The following is a 22396-nucleotide window of genomic DNA, read 5'->3' as shown; positions in this document are numbered from 1 at the left end:
TTTAGTCATTTTGTATTTAGATTTGGTGTAGATTCACGTCAGTGCGAGCTTTTAAGTAAGTTTATTTACAGCTTCTGGTGGCTGTCTTAATTATTGTTGAAAACGTTTTGTGAAATATTGAAACAAAAATAAACAATAGTGAAACAAGAGTAACATTAACAAATAAAAGCAAAGCATTTTTGTAAATATTTTGTAGAACGATACAGATTATTTTCTTTACAGGAGCAGTAAGATCCTGCCAGCATTTTCTACCTCCGCTTACGGAGAACATTGACAGAGAACATGCTTTGATCTTTCAGGCTTAAATGTTCCCATTGTTGTCTTTCATTTCATTATAGTTTTATTTCCAAGACCCTGCTATAATATTAATACTGTTTTAGTGTTCTTTGAATAATTATCTGCTAAGATAATCTCCCTCCGGCCCATTTTTAATTTAAGTGCATAAAGCAAACCTTATTTAGTTTTTAATTCTGTTGCATATATTTTCTTCAGATTTTCTCAAAAATTGATATCCTGTATTTTAATTTTAAGCTATAAGCAAAGCTATAAGTAAATACTAAGCTGACAAGAATGGTCAAAATTAATGCTATTCAATAAGCACAAAAAGTAGTAAGTAATCTTGTGCTTTCCATTTAGAGAGAGCATTTGTTTGTTACTTGCAATTATGCACAATCCAAACTGAGGAGAGATCAAGTGAGCTAACTTGCTTTGGCTGCTTTGATAGATTTTTACCAAAGTATCCCGTTTGCAATCTTCATTTGAAAGTATTCCTAAAAGATCATTAATTTTTTACATGTTTAGAGATAATAGAGCTTTTTAAGTTTGGATATTCTGTTTATGGGGAAATAGCCAACACTGCTTGTAGGTAAATAGAAACTACTTTATCAATTCATTACACTTGTTTTCTTGATATAATTTGATTCCAGATTGTCTAAGATATTTCTGAAGTTCTGAAACTTTGGTTTTGTGGTTTATTGGTATTGCGGTTTGTTTGTTTTTGTTATGTAGTTTTTGGACAGTGCCACAGAATTTGTGTTGCAGGATTGAAAAAGGGAAGCAGAAATTTCCATTTACAAAGCCAATTAATTAGGTTCAGTTTAAGCATAGTCTTCATGAGTGCAAATTTGATTTATTTAATCTTATTCTAATTTAATTGGGTCTTATAGGCAATGAGCTTTATAAATACAGTTCAAATTATGACTTTGCCTAATAGCAATGTATTTATGTAGTTTTAGATGCTGTGGTGACACAGACCTTCCAGTAAAGTGGGTCCTCCACTTTTAATAGTATTCAGTGCTTTAGAACAGACATATAGAATGAATAATTAGAAACATGGAATTAAAATACAATAGAGGTTTACCACAGGTAATCTGAGACCAGCTTCCTGGTATTTCTTTCATTTCATGAGGCAGCTGGTGGTTACTAGCTAACCAATAATTTTGGCAGATGGCAGCCTGTATTGCTTTCACCTATGCAGGACATTATTAAATAAAAGAAATATAAATTAGATTAACGAATGTGCTGCTTTGACAGATAGTTGATGAAAGGGCTGGTTAGTCAGTCCTCCTTCGTAGATATTGGTCTGTGGGCCAACCATTTTTTTTTATCATCAGTGAGTTTAGTAAGAAGATCTAATAATAGGATAACAAAATGTGGAGTGTTAGTAAATTTGTTGATATGTAGAGAAAGTGGATCCTGAGATCACTACGTTTCTTTTACCTAATGCCCAAGAACAGACATCGCATTTATTGCTTTTTTGTACCATTATTTATATCAATTTTGAATTTGAATCGCTGTGCCATTGATTTTTAATAACAGTGCATGTGACAGTGTATGCAAGATTAATGGACTTACCATCTCCATGTGAATTTAATTTGCCTGCTTCAAAGTCTTGTAAACATAGTCTTTTTTTAAATTTGGGTGACCGACTTTCATTCAACAAATCAATTACTTTTTAAGTTGGTAGAAGATAAATAACAGAATTCACATCTGTTAGTGCAAGATCCAAGAGCATGATTTATGAAGTGATACATTTAAATGTTTAGAAAGTGTTTTTTTTTTCCTTAACTATGTTCCAAGACAAAATATGGCTAATTAAAATTCAAATGCTTTTACAAAAAGCCCAGTTTTTAACTGTGATGCAGCTAATAGAGTGTAAACTTGTAGATATAAGTGACTTGGAAAAGAAAACTGGAAAAGCTATTTTCCCAAAGGAGAACACAGTACCATAGAAAAGATGTTAAACTGTAAGGAGAAAGCAATGGTTAGAGAATCCAAATGAAGGAGAGATGTTGGTTGGCTGTTATTACTTAAAAGAATGGAAGAAGTAGCTCACAGGGAATACAAAGACAATCAGTAATGACATGATGGGTAAAGCAAGAGTGAAGCAAATGAATGAAGAATGAATTTACTCCTATTGTTAAGGTTCTCTGTTCTTTTTTGTTAGAACAGTTTTGAATACATAGTCTATTGTCTTTTCCCTTCTTCACTAAAGCATTTGTGAAGTGAGGGGGAGCAGAGAGGCAGACGCTGATCTCTCTCTGGTGACCAATGATAGAACTTGAGGGAATGGCATGAAACTGTGACAGAGGTTGTTCAAGTTAGATATCAGGAAAAGTTTGTCACCAAGAGTGTGGTCAGGCACTAATACATCCTCCCCAGATAAGTGATCATGGCAGTAAGTTTGCCATAGTTAGAAAAGCATCTGAACTAACCTTTCAGACATATGGTGTGATTTTTTTGGGTGGAACTGTGTAGAGCCAGGAGTTGGACTTGATGATCCTACTGGGTCCCGTCCAATTTGGGATATTCTGTGATCCTCTGAATAACTAGGAGTTTTCTTGATTTTAGGCTTTTGGCTCTGCTTTTTGAATTTCTGTAGAAGTGTCAAATTAATGAAAGTTAATATTTGAGCCTGGGAGCACTAACTGATCTTACAGACTTAGATCTGCTTAAGTTACTAGTTGATTTAATGAAAAGTAAACATCAGCTCTGTCTGTACATCAAAAGCAGAATGGCAATATTTTGGAAAATGTACCCAAACCTTTTAAATATTTTGCCATATTCATTCATTCCTTCTAAAGTGTAAATTACTATTGTTTAGGCATTAGGTACACTTGTGTGATTTAAATTCTTAATTTCTGGTTATGAATGTTTTAGTGATGTATTTTTCTAGCCTTAGCTCATATAAATAGCTTCAACAGTTTGGGAGCTATTATCTTAGAAAATATCCTGTTTCTTTTAAAAATTGTATATATACATTTACTAGGCAAATAGAATTGACTGTAGATTTCAGGCCCTGTTTATCTCTCTGTCCTCTTGTGATTTTTTCCATCTTATCTGAGATTTCACTAGTTTTGGTCATATTTGTCAGTGTGCTGGAGTACTTATAATCTTGAATTTATTTCTGAAGGCAGCAAATCCTGTAGATGTTGTGTTGTTAAAGTAGGTGATTAAAAGAAAAGGCTATCTTTTTCTGGAACATACGCCTTCCAAGAAAATCTTTCCTGGCATATGTTGAAATGTGTAGAAGTTGGAATTCGCAGGAGACTCTTTAATATATGATGCTTGTTTAATTAAATACTGTCCTGTATTCCAGAAAATAAAACTGAGCCAAGGGCTCAATGATCCTCCCACCTTTTGTAGTTGTCAAAGTTATTTTCAACTAAAATACATGCATGTTGGAATTTGAGCGGAAATCATGACCTTGACCTTCTAGGAGCTTCAGTATAGCAAAGCTTCTGTTTTTTACATTTTAAACATTGCATATACAGTACATTATATTAAATACATTTTTTTAATGTTAGAACTAATGCTATGTGTGTGCCTCAGATTTGTCATGCTATGTTAGAATATACTTTTCAGTGTAGCTTGTTGATTTGTTCAACATCTTTTGTATCCTTTCAGCTGACATTCTCTTTAAAACTCTTTATTCCCCAAAGTTAATGATATTGCATATTTGGAGAACTGAAGTTTCAGTTCTATTTCAGTATGAATAACTTCTCTCTGAATAGAGCTTTGGTCACCAGTACTTACTCTTAATGCTGACTGTAAACAAGAAAATCATTTTAATTAGGAAATAGATTGAGTAACAGAAAGATTAAAAAAAAAAAAATTGAAAAAATAGACTCTGGAAGATTTATGTACTTTATGCATATCTTTATCAGTGTATGTATTGTACATACTTCATGAAACTAAGCAAAAATTCTTCTCTCTGATTTTAATTGGACTCCTTGCCCAATAAATACTATGTCTTTGTTGTTTTGAAGCACTCAGAATATCATCTTCTGAAAAGGATGGCTAGGTGTACTGAGGGAGAAACATTTCCACTTGCAAAGTATAATCGCAGTTTATTGAAGGCCTGGGAGAAAACATTTTAGGAAGTTCCGCACAAATGTGCGCAAGAACTTCTTTACAGTGAGGTGACGGAGCACTGGAACAGGCTGCCCAGGGAGGTGGTGGAGTCTTCTTCTCTGGAGATGTTCAAGACCTGCCTGGATGCTTACTTGTGTGACCTGGTGCAGGGAACCTGCTTTGGCAGGGGGGTTGGACTCGATGATCTCTGGAGGTCCCTTCCAACCCCTACAATTCTGTGATTCTGTGACTTTATTTGAGTGCAATGTCCTTGGAATCTACAGCACATGTTTTTCATTGGAGAAGATCTGATAGGACAGAATTAACTTACATAATCTCGAGTTTAATAGATTATAAAATGACCACTTTTAAAAGTAATTTCAGAATCAGAAACTGAAAATATTACTCTTTTAAAAAATGCAGCGGAAATTTTCTCCTCTGCATACACCTTTGTCCCTCATTAGTAATGCATTAAGAGTAGCAGCATTTCTTCTTCAATACTTTTTGTTACGCCTTTGTAACACTTTGTTCAGCATTGTATTTTGCATCCCACTGCTAGGTTAAGAGATGCTGTGACTTTCAAGGAAGATGAGTTTAGAATGTTTTTCTTATCTCTGTTTTGACACAGGATAGTGTTAAGGAGGTGGTGTCAATGACAGTCAACTATGTTGTTTAGAAGCAACAGAAGCTGTATTTTGTTCACACCTGTGATTCATGAGTAGAAAAAAGACTATTTCTGTCAAAAGATTTTCTCTAAGGAATGAGCATTTTTCATAATTATCAAGGGGAGAAATTACAATTCATCAAAAGGAGAAAAGGGAAAAAGGCAGTATGATCTCCAACTGTCAGAGGCTAACAAAGTCTTTTGTCTTTGAACTCATTCTTGCTTGGATCAGTCTAAGGAAGGAAGTGGGTTGTGTCATGATCTTATAGTTGTTTGGTGATCTATTTTTTCCTATTCAGTTCTTAAGGAATGATACTAGTTGCTCCTTTTACAAAGAGCATGACCTCTGTGATGGACCTTGGAGGAATTTTGCATTGCATACCTTCATGCTTATTTTGGATAAACAAGAGACTTCATTTTCTAAGTTTACTGAGCTGATAGTTTTCAAGAATGTTAAAGGGACTGTGTTGGGTTATGTTTTATTTTGAAGTGAGGGAGGTGAAAGTCCCCCTCTATTTGGCTCTTATGAAACCTCTTCTGGAGTACTGCGTTGAGGCCTGGAGCCCCCAGCACAAAAAAGACACAGAGCTCTTGGAATGAGTACAGAGGAGGACCACTAAGATGATCAGAGGGCTGGAGCACCTCTCCTATGAGGAAAGGTTAAGGGAACTGGGCTTGTTTAACTTTGAGAAGATTCCGAAGGGGACCTCACTGTGGCCTTCCAGTACTTGAAGGAAGCTTATAAACAGGAGGGAGAATGGCTGTTTACAAGGGTGGATAGTGATAGGACAAGGGGAATGGTTTTAAACTGAGATGGGGAGATTTAGATTAGATATTAGGAAGAAGTTTTTCACACGGAGGGTGGTGACACACTGGAACAGGTTGCTCAAGGAGGTTGTGGATGCCCCATTCCTGGAGGCATTCAATGCCAGTCTGAATGTGGATCTGGACAGCCTGGTCTAGAGGTTGGTGATCCTGCCTGTGGCAGATGGGTTGAAGCTAGATGATCTTTATGGTCCTTTTGAACCCAGGTCATTTTATGATTCTGTGATTCTATGATATGGTATGTAGCATAACATCTTCAGACCAACTTCTGATATAACGTAAGATGTAATAATGAAATAAGTTAACTGTAAGGAGAATAAGTGTATTTTAAAATGTATTGTGTTTATCCTATACTGACACAGAAACTCCTATTCTGACCTGTTCTTAAAACATTTTGGATTGTGATTACTGAAATACCTTGATTAGCTTAAAATAATTTTTTGCAGTCTTGCTGTAATCAACAGATTATGCTTGTTGCAGGGACGGAAGTTATGATTTTCAAATAATTATTTATAATAAAGACGCTTTTATTACTATATAACAATGAACATTTTTCATCCTAGTGGTAACTGAGAATCAATGGCATATCTGAACAGCATTTAACAATATGATTATACAATTTCCACGTTCTAAACTGATGTAATAGGATTTGAATCTAATGTAAAATATTTTTAGTTCACAAATTTGTGATTTTTTTATTTCAACAAATGGTAAACTGGAACTAAATATGATTTGGTGCATGTTTTATTTGTTGCTAAACATCTAGTTTTTGAAAATAATTTGTTTTCTTTTTATTGGTTTATCTAGGAATTAGTGCAAATTGATTATAATTTGCTGGCTTCTAATAACCTAACTTACATGAGTTGTACTACTAAAGTGTTGGACAGATACAAGAACTGCTCATGCTGCATCTGGTATTGAAAGAAAGATCAGCAATAATGATATCAGTCCACTGATATAGGAACCAGCTGTAATTAGGGCGTGCTCATAAGCTCCAACCTTCAGAAGCTGTGTAGCTTCTTCCTTTATCTGAATCACCAATGTGACTGTAGAGTTTTAAGTCTCCGGGTCAAGATCATGTTGTGTCAGGTCTTTGTGCATTAAATTTGGTTGCATAAATTCAGTACTTTCCTGGTGTAGTGCATATGTGGACCACCTTTGAGTTGCATATCTCACATTATTTTTTTTCCAAAACTTGATATGGGCCTGTAACAGACAATTCTGTCTGTTTTGGATTAAGTAAATGGCTTTAAAGGCATCTTTGCACTGTCTCAGCAAAGGCCAGTAAGATGCAAGAGAAAGGGATTTTATTCCAGAAGAAGTAATAATACTGTTGCTCTTTGGACTAAATTTCCTAACCTACTAAGAAAGATGGCTGTAAGACAGACATTTGCAATGTCAAGCAGTTCTTATTCAGTGGGAAACTCAATAATTGATTGAGTTAGTTAGTAAAGAATAGAGCTGGAGAAGATGCTGTCAGAAAACTTGTTAGATAAACATAGCAGAATTAACTTTCAAGGTTATTTTGAAACTGAAATCTGTCTGTGTTCATTTGTACATTATTTTTATTGTTTATTGTGTACATTGTCACACAGAGGAATAAAAAACAAAACCAAAATCCTGCTCCTTGTGTTGCATGAAATATATTTTAAAGTAAATTGCTGGCAGCGAAAATGTCACATAACATGAAATTTTGCTAGACAAAGAGGAGAGAAATTATGGAATCTGTGGAAAAGGGTACAGTCTCTCAATTAAAAGCACAAAACAGTTTCTAAAAAGCAAAAGCAACTTAACATTTTCCTTTCTTCCTTGTTTTTTGAAAAAAGTTTAGAACAATATTTTTTCTCAATTTTTATTATTTTATTAAATGCTTTTCTCTGAAAAATTTACTAAAATTTTGTAGTATGGCCTTTTTCTAGTGATTCCATGGAGAGAATAATACGTTATTGCATTTACAATTTTCAAAATAGGATTTTAGATAAAAAAGTGAATTGTCACCAGTTGAAAATTAAAATATTTGTCAGTTGAGTTGTTAAATCTCATCAGTTTCCACGTAGCAGTGTAACAACAGGATTTCTAATCAAGGAAAGGCATTGAAGCCAAGCTAAAGATAAGAGAGAGGGAGATAAGGTGCAATGTAACTGTGAGTTGCATTAACTGTGTTTGCTAATGGCTATTTAATTATGAAGAAAGAATTTCTAAGAATTTTGGAAAGTTTTCTGATGGTGGAGTACTATGTGTTTTAGCTGAAGTAAATGCTTTCTTAGAAGGTTTTTGGGGTGTAGTGTTCTCGTTGGGCTACCAGGTAGAATTAACAGCTTTGTTTCAGTATTTATTAAGGACAAAGTGTCATAAAGCTATAACTTTTTGAATGCACTTTTTATCCTGACTATTTATTAAATTGCCCAGCCAGCTAAAATGTCTCCGTTTTTCTGAGATGGGTAGGGAAATTTAATATTGGGATCAATACCTTTTGGGCTTTGTATCTTACCTGCTGTCCTTCACTGAAAATGTTGTGGCCTTTCTAAGCTCCAATGATTTACTGACATCAAGTAATAGGTGTCCTCAGCTAGAAAACCTTTCTGTGTTGCAGCTGTTTGCCTTCCTCATTTTGCCTAGTTCCTGCAATTCAAGTGAACTGTGCTAGCTGCTTCAGAAAACTTTTTACCTTTATTTGACTTGCCCTTAGCTGTTAGATCCAAAATCAGTTCTCTGTATTTTTGGGTATTAAAATATGCAACTGCCTTTCAAATACAGCCAAAAGGAAATTTGTGGATATGCATAAATATGTTTGGGATAATAAACATCAGAAAAAGAAAAACCTAGGATATTAAGTCAGAGAACTCACTCAAGAAAGTAGCATTCAATTTCCTGTTTTGTCATTTATATATGCCATACCATAATTTTTATGTAGCTGCTGTGCCCATAAACATATCAACATAATTTTCTAAAACAAGAAATGACAAATTATCTTTTCATGCTTGCACTTGGCGAATGAAAACAAATTAAGTTTCTGTTTCTTCCTATGTACTTTAGGGAGGTTTTATTCATCATCAGAAAGGAAATGTTTCTGCGTTCAGGAGAAAATTGCAAAAGATTGTTTTGTATGCAGTGACAGAAAACTTTCAACTGTATTTTCTGTCTAAAACAGCAGCAATTCTGATGACATGACTGTGAGAATATTTCTTATCATATTTTGTTTTATGTAATGCTGATTTATTTTCTGCTTAATATGTTTTCAAATAAAAAATATGGAGAAAAAAAGGCCATTGATCAGTCAGTCTGAATAGCTCTGCACTGTATCCAGAGGCATGATTGCAGCTCATGCTGAAATCTAAAACGATCATGAGATAGAATCATAGAATGGCTCTGGTTGAGAGAGACCTTAAAAATCATCTAGTTCCAATCCCACTGCCATGGGCAGGGGCATCCCTCAGTAGATCAGGAGTTAGTGGGTCAGACTACAGTTGCACATTCAGCTAGGCCATTTAATGTCTTGATGCAGACAAAAAGCTAAATTCTTCCTTCCCTACCACTCCAACTGATATTTCTTACTCCTTCCCTTATTTTGTGTTGGCTTATCATTGAGCTCCTTTGCAACTGTGTTTTACTCACTATTAACCATGTGTTAACCTTTTTTCCTCAGTGTAGATTTTTCCCATTGTAATAAACTCAATTGTCCTATATGGATGTCCAGCAAATATTACAGCTGGAGCAAAGTGTGTAAAAGAAATGCAGGACCAGAAGCAGAGAGCAAAAGCATTCATGCTTTTTAGCAAATGCAGTTTATGATGGGATCTGGCTTCATCTTGTGGAATTGGGGAACTTAGAACCAGCAGCACTTCAGCTGAGTTTACAGCATCTATTCTACACAGTAGAATCAAGTCATTAGTGAAACACTGTGGCATTAATGCCTTAGAAGCATTGATAATATTCACAAGATGCTTAGTGGTAGTAATTTAGCAAGGAAATGGTATCTGCATTTACTTAAAATTGAATGATTCACAGGTCAGCAAGAGGTTGGTGAATGGAAAGGCAAAACCTAATACATTTATTCGCATCCTTTTACAGGTACTTTTTCTGATGTATGGGTGATCACACTTAACTCATCATTAACATTTTTATTTCAGCTTCTACTGGAGATTTTGTTTCTCACAGGTTGTCAAATTCATGCTCCTCCAAACCTGTAGAAGAAAAAGAGCTATTCCTCAGTCTCTTATAGAGCTGAATATATCAGTGTGGTTTCTAAAAACTGTTTACTAACTTGATTTACGGCATCTTCACCTAACAAATTTTCTTATGTGAAGGAGATCTTGCCCAAATTTAAAAAAAAAAAAAAAAAAAAGACCAGTAACTGCTTCAGTTCACCTTACTATTATTCTCTCCTTCACAGTAAATGTAGTAGATTAGTATCAAAGGGATCTCTTCTTTTTTACTGTGATGTGTCATATTTGACGTTTTCTTTGATTACTTCAGTCAGTAATTTGTGTATTTTAACAGTTTAACTGCAAATAACTGAAAAGATAGTTGGAAATAATTAAGGAGGATATTTTCTATTTACTTAGACATTTTCAGTGTGACTTATGTTGTCTTGAAGTTTTTGGAATGTCAAAGTAATTCTAAATTCTGTTGATCTTAATGTCCTCCTTTGTTTTCCTCAATTACCTTTCTTTTTTAGTGTTCTTCATCTTTTTTTTTTTTCTCCAATGGGAAGCTCTGCATAGTTTTAAGTGAGAAGACACTTCTCTGACTGCAGTCAGAAAATGCCAGCGTAAGGAGAGTGTGAAGAAAGTGTTAGAGATTTTATAATTTGACATCCATTTCAGTATTTATTTATTTATTTATTTATTTACAAATTAATGTATGTTCTATTGTGGATACGTATGCTTGGTGATAAGTAAGGTGAAGTTTGAAATTGCTTTTCCCAGCAGTGAAATTCAAATAATATCTTAATATATTTGATGACACTAAGAATCCTTTCTCATGAGGAAAGCCCATCTTGTACTTAAAAAAAAAAAAAAAAAATTGTTTGTGGTTTGGATTTTGTGTTGAATAAGTGCTGAAGTGTAACTACACAGGACAATGTTCAAAGCTAAAGCTCTAATCTGAGGGGAAGGCAAAGGCAGCAGCAGTATTGATTTTTCATGCTTTCTTCTATCAATTTTACATTCTTGAGTATTTCAAGACAGCCATATTTGACATGTAAAGGTGTTAACAGCAATTCCACATAATGTTCTGTCTATTGAAATATGTATATCGAAAATATAAACTCTAGCATTCAGATACTACTACTATGAACTATACTGACAACACATTAGAGATCTTCACTACCTATTTTGTACTACATAGAAATTTCATGTGCATTCTTATAGTATTAACTTTCATTTATGAATTTTAAGTCAAATGCTGTAATAGTTCAGAAAATGGCAGGTTAGAAGTAATGAGAATAGCTTCTAGGGGCAAATGAAAGGAATTTTTTGTACGAAAAAGAATACAGGGCAGGCAAGCACTGGAGATGTGAACGTGGAAAAGTTGCATTAAAAAACAAAAAAAAAAACCAAAACAAAACAAAAAAAAATCCAAAACATTCCTAAACTTCAGGGAGTAGAAAGAAAGCACAGTATGTTCAGTTTCCTGAATAGCAATAAGTCTCTTTGTAGGGAGTCTGAACTTGTCTCTTAACTTCAGATGCCTTTTCTCCTTTCTCTGTTATGACTGTGGGTATTGCTTCAGGTTCATGCAAACAAACACACCATTGTAGATTTAAGAAACTATTGCCATGTTTCATAGCAAAAATAACACATTGTATACCAAAAAATGAATTCATTTATTAAAAAATATCAGCCAAATTTTCTGTCATCTATATCCATTTCCAAGTTCTTTATTACTAAAGACTACAGCAGCTAATACATTGTGAGAATTCATTAAGGAACATAATTTAGCAGAAGAGAATTTTTTTATATATTTATATCCATGTTTATGAGGATGCTGTTGATTTAGACACAGATAACAGGTAGTTTATCTGTGCTCATTATGAGCACTGCAGTCATTACAGTGGTGATATCTGAATTATAATATTTAAAGACTGTCTAATGTGACCAGTGTTAATATAACCATTTGCTCACATGTTAGAAAACTGTAACAAGTATTAAAATTCACTTGAGACTTTTTAGGGTTAGCAGAGCTGCAGGTAAAAAAAAAAAAAAAAAAAAAGCACAATCCAGTCAAATACAGTGACCATTGAGTTTGGTCACGTCTACTACTAACCTTCTGAATATAATTCCAAAGAAAATATAGTTGAAGTTTCTTCCTGCTTTATCTTTATTCACGAGTTAAAAAAATATATCACCATAATTTTTTTGTTCTTCAGTTCAATGTTTTTAAAAATATGCAATGATTAAACAAAATAGGGAATCTTTGCATAAAAAAACCCTTTATGTTCATGAACAATGTGCCGTTGGAAAGGCTGTTAAAAAATCATTTAAATTTTAAGAATTTTTAAAAATTTATTATTACTGTAATGTGTACTGTAGATGTGCTAAAATAATTTATGATCTGAAGACTGCACAGACTAAATACTGAAAAAAGGGGAAAGTCTATGATAGGTGAAATACTGTAGTTTGGAGATGTGGAGAATCTAGTAGGAGCATGATATTTCATTTTCATTCTGTCTACCTTTTATTCGTACTTAAAGGTTTAATATAAATCTAAATAATAAATATGAATATGATGGGGATGAACCAGCAGAATAGTAATACCTTATATTTTAGAAGTACTCTATTTTACATTCAAGTGATGCAGTTTCCCATTTAAAAGGATATCTCACTTAGGATTATACAAGCACAATAGGGAATGCTTTAAATTTATGGGCCTTGTTCTTTACTAGCAAAAATTAAGTTTCCAATAAAAACGTTTTTCCGTATAGTTCTTTTAAGATGATGTTTTTATATAGAAATTCCCTTAGTGGCTTACACGAACTATTTCAATTAGTCATTTGAAGCGAGTCTCAATACTGTTTTATGTCTCAGGTGTAATTAGTGCCAGGATGATTTGTAGCGTTCAGCTTGGCTGCACAAATGTCCAGACTTGCTGAAACAACTTCTAGTATCCAGTGTTCCTGGACCTGTGTCAGGATGCTGTGAAGCCATACATCAGAACCATGCTAACACAGGTACAGGGCAAAACTGCAGATCTCTCTGAACAAGTGACAAGCAAATTTTTTCACGATACACACGTTTAAAGTAATTCACTTAGAAACAGCTTAATTCACCCCCTCCAAAAATAGTGCCTTAATGTCAGAATCATTATGTGAAGACCTTATAAGTGGCATAATATATGATTAAACTTTGATGTGTAAGTATACTCAAGTAAATTCTTAATTGAGGAAAAATTGGTTTATGCAGGTGCTTGAAAATTCCTTCACGCTTGGTGGAAATCTGCTTGGCTGCCTTGTGCACCTGCAGGAATGTTGCACTATCTTTTCAGCAGCTCTTTGGGTGATGTATCTGAATGATGATTGAAAACCACAGGTTGTGTATTTGAAGTAAAAATCACTGGAAATGTGTGAAATAAATCTACTGCAAATTCTGATAAAAGCAATTTTGAAAGATATCTAATTAAGTGATTTCTCAAGAGCTTGTCCATAAGTTTGAAACATGAAGTACAAATTGTCAAGGTTGCAAACCTGGGAGATCAAAAATATCTTTATTAATGTATTACAAATTCCTGAGGTGTTTTGTGGAAGAGCTCATTTTAGCTTGATGGAACAAAAATATGTGTTGACACTATTCTCTAAGCTGCTGTTATTTTCTTACAATAACCTAGATTCCTTGTTCTAGTGCCACATCATAGAAATATTGCGATTACCCTTTGAGTACCATAACATAATTATGCAAAGCTTGCGTAATGGCCTTCCTCATTGACTGACCCACTAATGGTGAAGTCTGTTTCTTTGGCTATGTTCTTTTAAATATGCAGCTTGTTAAAAATGCTTAACATTATATTTGGAAAGTTTTTATTTTTCAAATGAAATTATAGTTTCATTAGGTTGCTAATTACATACTTTCCATTTCACAGGTGGTAGAACTAATGCAGAGAATCAAATTCCCAATATACAATATATATGTTCTTGTTATTATTCCATCAGAGATAAATTTTATTCAGGGAAATTAGTGGTGAGATTCATTTTGAAATTGCTATCTAAACGGAGATGACTACATTTAAGCTACTTGGCTGAACTTCCACTACAGTCAGTCAAAATCTAGTGGGACTTAGGAAGCTATTCTGCCAACCACAGTGTCTCATGGACAGATGTTTTTTAGTGCTGTATGAATTTCTGTACAGCTTTCTGTGTAATCTGTTGCTTTTTCAGATGGCTGAAACTATCTTACTTAGCTTACAGTATCTTAGTTATGTATCAGGAACTGAACTGAAGTGCAAATGTCAACTTCAGAGTAAACAAGTCTTATACATTTGAGAGTCCTTTGTTTCTACAGCTATATGCTTGTGACTATGAGAAGAACTAATTTTGTGTACATGTGCCACATGTACACAATTTTGTGTTTGTGCCTTCTTCTTTGATGAGAGAGGTTGTGAATTGACAGATACCAAATTATAATTTATTCAGTGTCTTTCTGAAATAAACCTCTGATTTTTAATTCAAATTGTCAGGGTTTTATAGATTCAATATCTTGTTTCCCAGCTTATTGCTTCCAGTGTAAAGGAGTTGAACTACGTTTTCTTTTTATATTTTAGTCTAAGTTCTGAATAACAGCAAATCCTAACTTTCTATAGAATATATTTAATAGCGTCTAGTTTAATATTTGCAAAATTTTGCAATGTTTTATGTTTCTGTATCAGACAGACTGTGAAAAGAGGTCATTGGTATGGAATGTTTTAAATTGTAACTTTTGTATTTCCTGGAATTTTTATTGGATAAATATAAACCTGCGGTATGATGTCAGGGAACTCATCCTGTGTTCACTGATGCTCCAGCTAAATCAGATAGGAACCTTAGAAGATTTGTCATGTAACCATTGTTCATTCTGTAGAACTATGCAAAAGTATGATCCTCAATTTTTCACAAGGTATTCTGACAAGCTCTTGATTTTGACTATTAATAATGCAACTGATGTTTGATTTTTTGAATGACTTTAGCTTATAACTGATCATAGGATTTTGTGCATCTTATTGAGCTAGAAATAAAAAATAGGAAATAGTTGATTAATATATTTATTTTTAAAAAACATTTCTCTCATCTTTTTCCATTTTTGGGAAGAAACATTGATGCCCAAGGTAGCTTCTGTAATGCTTTTCCTTTACTGCTGATTATTCCAGACAATCTATAAATTGATGGGTTCTGTGCTCCATGAAAATGAAGATATATTACTTGGAACCCTGTGGTTACCTTGGACTGAAAGGTAGTTACAGCAGGATTGCTGAGAAATGTAGAAACTCATGGCACAGAGCCACTGCCTTTAAGAAAGAAAGGTGTCATTAGAGAAACTCAGAGAGTGTTCAGTGCATGAATTTAAGGAGCCTTCACTGGGGATAATGATTATCTTTGTTAATGTTACCTTTTTCTTATGGCACAACATTTCTCTATCTTTTCACTGTAATGTTATTTTCCGAAACTGAATATTTTTTTTTTTTTTTTTTCCCCATAAGTATTTAAATATTGGAAATATTTTACATTTCATGCAATTTGTAAAACTGAACTTTTGAGGTCAACTAGGCAAAAATATTTTGTCCTTAAGAGTAGGCATATTTAAAAGAATGTTGAAGTATGCTGCATTTTTAAGAGACACTTTTACAAAGCTGCTTAATATATGTTGCTTTAATTTAATTTAATCTATTTTTTGTTTTATCTTTGTTTTCTTACATGAGGCATTAAATGGAATCATGAGTTTTGATACAAAACTTGTTTCTAAAATATATGGTCATAAAGGGCAAATTTATAATGTAGGAACATATTATCAGTTAAATTACATCACCTTAACACCTATCTGCCTTTCTTGTGCAGAATTTTATGAAGTATTCTGCAGGACCGACAATTTAGGCAGTGATACAGTATAGGGAGTTCATTCTGAAAATAAATAATTTCAGATAGAGACCTTTCAAGTCTAGAGACCATTAGCAGAAGTTTCTTCAGTTTACCTTTCATAAAACTTATTTGAAAAGAACCTTGTAGTAATATTCTTTTTGCTCAGAACAATAATGTCATTAAAATGGGATGTCAAATGGTGCATTATAATTCAAATAAAGCTAAGTTGAGTACATGAATCTTTTTTGGTCAAGTGGAGGAACCTTCTATTTCACACACCCTTTACACATATGTGTTCCTCTTTTTTTTCTCTCTCTTTTGTTTTTTAAAGCTAGTATTATGACATTAATTTTTACCAACTCAATTATAATGCTGAAGTATACTCAAGGAAATCATGCAAGGCTACCACTTGTCCAAACCCACACTCAGAATTTGAAATTCTGCAGAGTGAATTTCTTCATTTTTAAAATTCAAATCTATATACTAAACGATTGATTTAACTACAGGGAAATAAGTCTTATAATTACTTAAACTATCATCTTTTGAGTGTTTATTAGTGTCATGCTTGAAAATAACTGTATCACTGATACAGTTCATCAGTTAGTATAATCAGATTAAAAGAAATGTTATACAAAACAAAACACCTCACTGACTATTTTACATAGTACCTTTTCTGTCAGGCTATAAGACAAGAAGGGGAATTTATGAGTTTCATTTTTTATTTTACAGAGCTACGAGAGAAGTTGCTCAGAAGAGAGGAAGAAATGGGAGCTCTCCAGGTATGCCTTTTATATAATTAAGGAGCTACATTTTTTATTGCCCTTGAAATTAATAAGCTGTATTCTGTATCTTAAATTCAGCATGGGAAATGCATGTAACCAAACAAGAACCTGGTAGCTTATAAAACTCACAGTTGAGTTTCTCCGCACATTTAAGTTGCACATTAGAAAAGATTAAAGTAATTAGCACTCTCCAATTAATAAATCTAGTCTTCTGTGAAAAGAATGGTTCTTTTATGTCACAGTGTTTACTGAAGTTCTGTTCTTACTGCTGTCTTCACTGAAACTACATGGAAATAGTTGTGGTGCAACTCTACATACAGAATTGCAGAAATGCTTTAAATTCTACTTCATTGGTTGAGTTAGATTCTGTGGGTATGTTGCTTTCTTCTGTGTCTCCAGATAAAACTGAAAGTAAAATATTTGAGGTGTTTAAAACCTCTGAAACATTCAGTGTTCATCATTACTTTTCTGAGAAAGAAAAGATTAGTTGATATATGCTAGAGCTTGATGCAATATATTAAATTGTCATTGTGTAGCATCTGTAACATTTACTTTACATTTGTGCTTTCACAGTGAGAGCCTAGTCTCAGTTCTGGAATAGTATTAAAGCATTACAGTCAAAGAAAACATATACTCCTTTGAAATGAAAATGTCTAGGAATGCAAAACCAAACTGGAATGTCTCAGTAGTGAGACTTGGGAAGTTATAAGGGTAATACATGTTTTGTTCAGAATGTGGAGGGGAAAAAAAAAATTAACAAAAAATTAGAGCAAGCAATACCCAGTGTAAGAAAGTTTATATACAACGTGAAGAATATATCAGTGGAGGAGGATCCTGTAAGGTTAGTGGGAACAGAATTTTTATGAGGAAGCTGAATGACTATTAAGGAAAATGAAATTATTTATTGACCTGATTTTTGACCATAGGAGTTTTAAGGTATGCTGACTCTGCTCATATAATAAATATAATGTGTTTTGCGGGCTAGAAATATCAAAAGCTTAGTGTAGAAACAGCTTGATCCGGTAAAAAGAGAGAAGTTGCGAGACCCAAAGGTTACACAACACACCAATCCAGCTGTTTCCTGCTCAAACAAAAAATTTGGCTTAGCTTTCTGGCAGCTCAAGTTCAACAGGGCTGAGAGCTTGTCTGCGCAAGCAGTTTACACAGGTGCATATCTAGTTACATCAATGTAAAATGATCGCCTTTCATGTGAAGCAATTCTGTATCTACTTTCCTGTGAAGCACTATAGTTGACAAATTGTTCTAATTATGTTCCTTCCAACTGAATAAGGAGTAATGTTATACTGGAGAAATGTTCCATCAAATGAACGTCTTGTGTGCACGTGTGTATTTCTGATGGTCTGTCAACTATGTCCTTCACTAACTGGCCATTCTGTTTAGGTGTGTCACTTGTACTGCTCTGTCTGCTCTATTTGTACTTGAGTGCTTCATAGCAGTTTTTAATTCTTCAAATGCACATGCTTTCAGGAAGTACTTAGCAAGAGCATAAATTATTTTTCTAGATAGTAATTTGTCCAGAACCATCAATATGTTTCAAAATGGTTTCCCAATCTGGTGTACTTCATTCTTCTATATTCTAATTTTATAGTGGTGGAATATTTACAGCTTTGCTAGCCCAAACACAAGAAGGATGTAGAGCTGTTGGAGTAAGTCAAGAGGAGGTGATCAAAGGGCTGGAGCACCTCTCCTATGAAGAAAGGCTTGAAGGAGTTTAGTTTATTTAGCTTGGAGAAGAGTAGGCTCTGGGGAGACCTCATTGTGGCCTTCCAGTACTTAAAGGGAGTTTATAGAAAAAAAGATGGAAGCTATTTTTTTACACAGGCATACAGTGATAGGGCAAGGGGAAATGGTTTAACACTAAGAGGAGATTTAGATTCAGTATTAAGAGGAAAGTTTTTATCTGGGTTGGTGAGGTGCTGGAGCAGACCGCCCAGAGAAGCTGTGAATGCCTTATACCTGAAAGCTTTCCAAGGCCAGGCTGGATGGGGCTCTGGGCCCGATGTAGTGTGTGGCAACTTGGCTCAGGCAGGCATTTGGAACTAGATGTTTTTTAAGATTCAGCCCAAACCATTATATGATTCAATTTTATAATCCCCATGCTATTGTACCTCAGTATACGAAGCATAGGAAGTGGAGGTGAGAGTTCCTTTAACTGTAGCATTTCCTAAAGCTGAAACTTGCACTCTTGTAGACCAGGTGGCATGGCTCTTCTTTTTTTTTTCCCCTGAGTCCCAGTTCAGCAAAGCATATGTTTAGTTAGTAATGAATGAAAGCTTTAATTGAAGTAGACTGCTGGAAGTTAGTTATTTCGCATATGAATGACCACTAGTGTATAAATAATACTCTTGCTCCAGAGGCTTATAGCCTGCTTGAATAAGATTTCTCAGATATTATGGCCTGACCAGTTCATTCTTCTCTAGGAGATTGCTGATATCTTTTTGTGTACAATTTCTATGATCCTGTCTTAATAAGCATCTCATATATACAGAGAATTGTATGAAGAATATAAATTCTTTATGCTTTTTTTTTTTTTTTTTTTAATCTAAATAGACTCTGTGTAAAAAGCATGTTGAGGAAACAGGTAGGCAGAAAAATTATCATTTATACTATGGACAAACAATTGCGATCAGTCAGTACCATGACTGAGAGAGTTATTTCTTCATACTTGAACCTTGAACACTGACCATAGTCATAGAAAAGCTAGAGGTGTAAGGAAAAGTATGAGAAATTAGTGCATTGCTGTGGGCAAATTATGATCAAGGATATCTTTAGGTTCTTTGCAATGTCTCTGCATCAGTTACCTGGAATATTACCCAGAGTTAGAGATGTGGTTTTCATTGTATTTTTAGTTTACTCATTTTTGAGGGGATTTTAATGAAGCTTAACAGGTTCTAAATAAATAGAATTAATTTTGCTCCCATTTCCTTTTGAGGAAGCAATATGTTTACAGTTACCTAAAGATCCAGAAAATAACCAATATTTCTCATTCAAATAGAGAGAAGTAAAATTAGTGCTTCTGCAATGCCCTCAGCTGACAGTGAGAAAGGAACACTTTTATGAAGATTCTTGAACATGCAGTTTTCACTTTGGCTTCCACTTAGGGAATATGTTGGATTGCAACTTGGCATGGCAAAGGCAAAATAATACTTCATAAAGTGGAAGATATGAATCTTTTTATATTTCAATACAATATTCATTGTGGTCTTGTATTATATGGTGAGGATTGAGTTTTTTATGTAAATATATGCTGTTCTTTGATATAGGGATTAAAAGGTCAGAGACCAATACAAGAATATATCACTGTATTCTTAGTTCTGCATCTTGAAATGATTTCATATTTTTTATTAGAGTTTCTGTGTTATACGCAAATTTGGGTGAGTTTATATAATTAAATATGAAAATATCTATGCTCTCATTACACGTATGCTCACTCTGTTGTTACATGTACTCTCATATTCATGTATATATTTTTTTCTTCTGAGGAGTCTGGAACATTTTCAATATTCTCACTTTCAAATAACCTCACTTCTTTTATTATGTCATTTGATGTTAAGGCCTATGATTTTAAGGTTTTCTCCTTCCTTTCTGTGTAAGTTGTTCCATGGTTCAAACTATGGCTTTCTTGAAAATATTGTAATATGCATGATTGCAATATTCAACTGCATGCATGTTCTCTGTGAAAACAATTGCAAGCCATTTTAATTTGCTTTGAAATTAGTGACACACAAATATAAAAAATTTGACAAAATAGTCTTAATTTGGACATATATATATATTGATAATGCATAAATAATCTGTGATAGATTTCCAAATACATTACATGGTGGTTTAGAAAATGTGCTGAGATTCTAAGAATTTACTCCGTTTTCAGAATTTTGGTAGCCTCGAGTCTTTCTGAAAACTACATTTATTCTATCACTGGAATCATCCTACTTATGCCATGCTGATTCTTCTAAGACTATTATTCAACTAGTTCTTAACTGAAAACATTTATATCTGAACCGCTGTTTACTATCACCACAAATTTGAGATCTGTAAATGCCTTTTTTTTTTTTTTTTTTTTTTTTTTAACAGTAATTAGTTTGGTTTCTTTTCTCCCAGAGTCTTTAAATAAATGTTTGCAATGCCCAGTGTGTTTTTATGAAGACACGGACATCTCAAAATAAGTTACATTTAGTTTTTTGTATAATATTTTATCATAGTTTTTTGTCTGTCTTTGGATGTCTTAGGAATAAATCCAGGTTATTATAATAATTGTCACTTATTAGGAGGAAAACAACAGGAAAAATTTTAAGAATTCTTAACTTAATTCACCCAGAAAGTAAAAAAACAAACAAAAAAAAAAAACACCAAAAAAAACTATACTTTCATAAGGTAATATTTTAAGGAAGTAAGGATTCTTGTGATATTTTAATGGTCACATTTTCAACTGAATAGTCAGGTGAGCTCAACTAAACACTTTAAATATATTTATTCTCAAATTCCTTGAAATACAACATTAAGTCAGGACATAATGACAGAATCTTTTTTTATCTGGATTTTAATAGCTTGCTATTTCTCAAAGATACTTTTCAATGGGAAACGATGTTACAATATACATAAGTTCTATCTTCTGCATATTTTGTGCTAAAGCCGACACAAACTCATTTTATTTTTGTTTTTGTCTGACATTAGGCTTTATTTAAGCAGCAACAAGATGTTGTTAGTTGCTCTTCAAAGCAATTTCTGGTAACAGAATAATGCTCTGGAACTTATATTTTACTTTTCTAAATAAATACCTTAAAGAAAACTAAAGAAAATTGAAATAGATGCTACTGTGGCATAAGCTCCAAAGCACTCTAGATTTACAGCCACTGGTGATCAGAAAGGAAAGCCAAACTCTGGGATGTGTGAGTAAAATCTACAACATTGAAAATCTAGCTGTTTTTTTTTTTTTAAATATGCTATTTTGAAAAAAAATATATTGGTATAAATAAATTTTGTTCAAATTCTTCTTTTCTGGGAAGTTGCTTTTTAATTTCCTTTAGTGCAGAGTTTTAAGTGAGATAGTTTGATAAATGGGTTAGAGGTTGAGTTAGATACAGCAGTTTCTCTCTAAGTAACAGTTTCATGAAAACTAAAAGTAGCATTTCCTTCTTATTCAACTTATGTTTCATTTATATTCTTAGCTTTCTAACTTCTTGTTCTCCTTTATTTGTAGGAACGAATTATGTCCTTAGAAAAGGTAAGTTTCTTAAATTTATTTTCAGACCAATCATAATGAAACTACTTGATTCAAAATGTAATTTTTACATATTTTTTTTTAAAAAGGTTGCCATTTGGATTTTTTATTGCCATTGAAGATGCATGATATTTTTGCACTGCACCTTTCTATTTAGGTTTTCATTACAGTATTTGAGCACCAGTTATATAAAATTTAAAGTGGTATACTTTTCTGTATAGTTCATTTCACATTTGTCGGGAGTTAATACTCAAAGTGAGAGTCCTGATGCTTCACATAATGCTGTGTGAATTAGTTCTGCTCAGAAGTGTCTCTTAATCATGGTTTGCTTACATGACAATTAGGCAGGCTTGTATATACTCTGCCAACAATTTGTCATGAACTGAGGTAAGCTGCCTGGTGAACTACATCACAGTCTTTGTCAGTTCCCTCCACCTTGGTAGAGACTGAGAAATTTTCTTGGAAATCAACCAGTTATTCCTGTGAAT

The 22396-nt window shown here is 33.5% G+C and overlaps 1 protein-coding gene across 4 annotated transcripts in view; it reads left to right on the top strand.

The window, feature by feature from the left end:
• Positions 1-22396, top strand: part of CEP128 (centrosomal protein 128) — a 95524-nt gene that overhangs the window by 51746 nt on the left and 21382 nt on the right. For all 4 annotated transcript variants that reach the window (XM_042872953.1, XM_042872944.1, XM_042872962.1 and 1 more), the window contains exons 19-20: positions 16614-16663; positions 21888-21911. In XM_042872953.1, coding sequence (XP_042728887.1) covers positions 16614-16663; positions 21888-21911 — 74 coding nt within the window. The remainder of the gene's footprint in view (positions 1-16613; positions 16664-21887; positions 21912-22396) is intronic.

This window comes from Lagopus leucura, unplaced genomic scaffold, assembly GCF_019238085.1.
Source record: "Lagopus leucura isolate 7727_CA_CO unplaced genomic scaffold, USGS_WTPT01 Super-Scaffold_1, whole genome shotgun sequence".
Lineage (NCBI taxonomy): Eukaryota > Metazoa > Chordata > Aves > Galliformes > Phasianidae > Lagopus > Lagopus leucura.
This window is presented reverse-complemented; position numbering and strand designations above follow the sequence as displayed.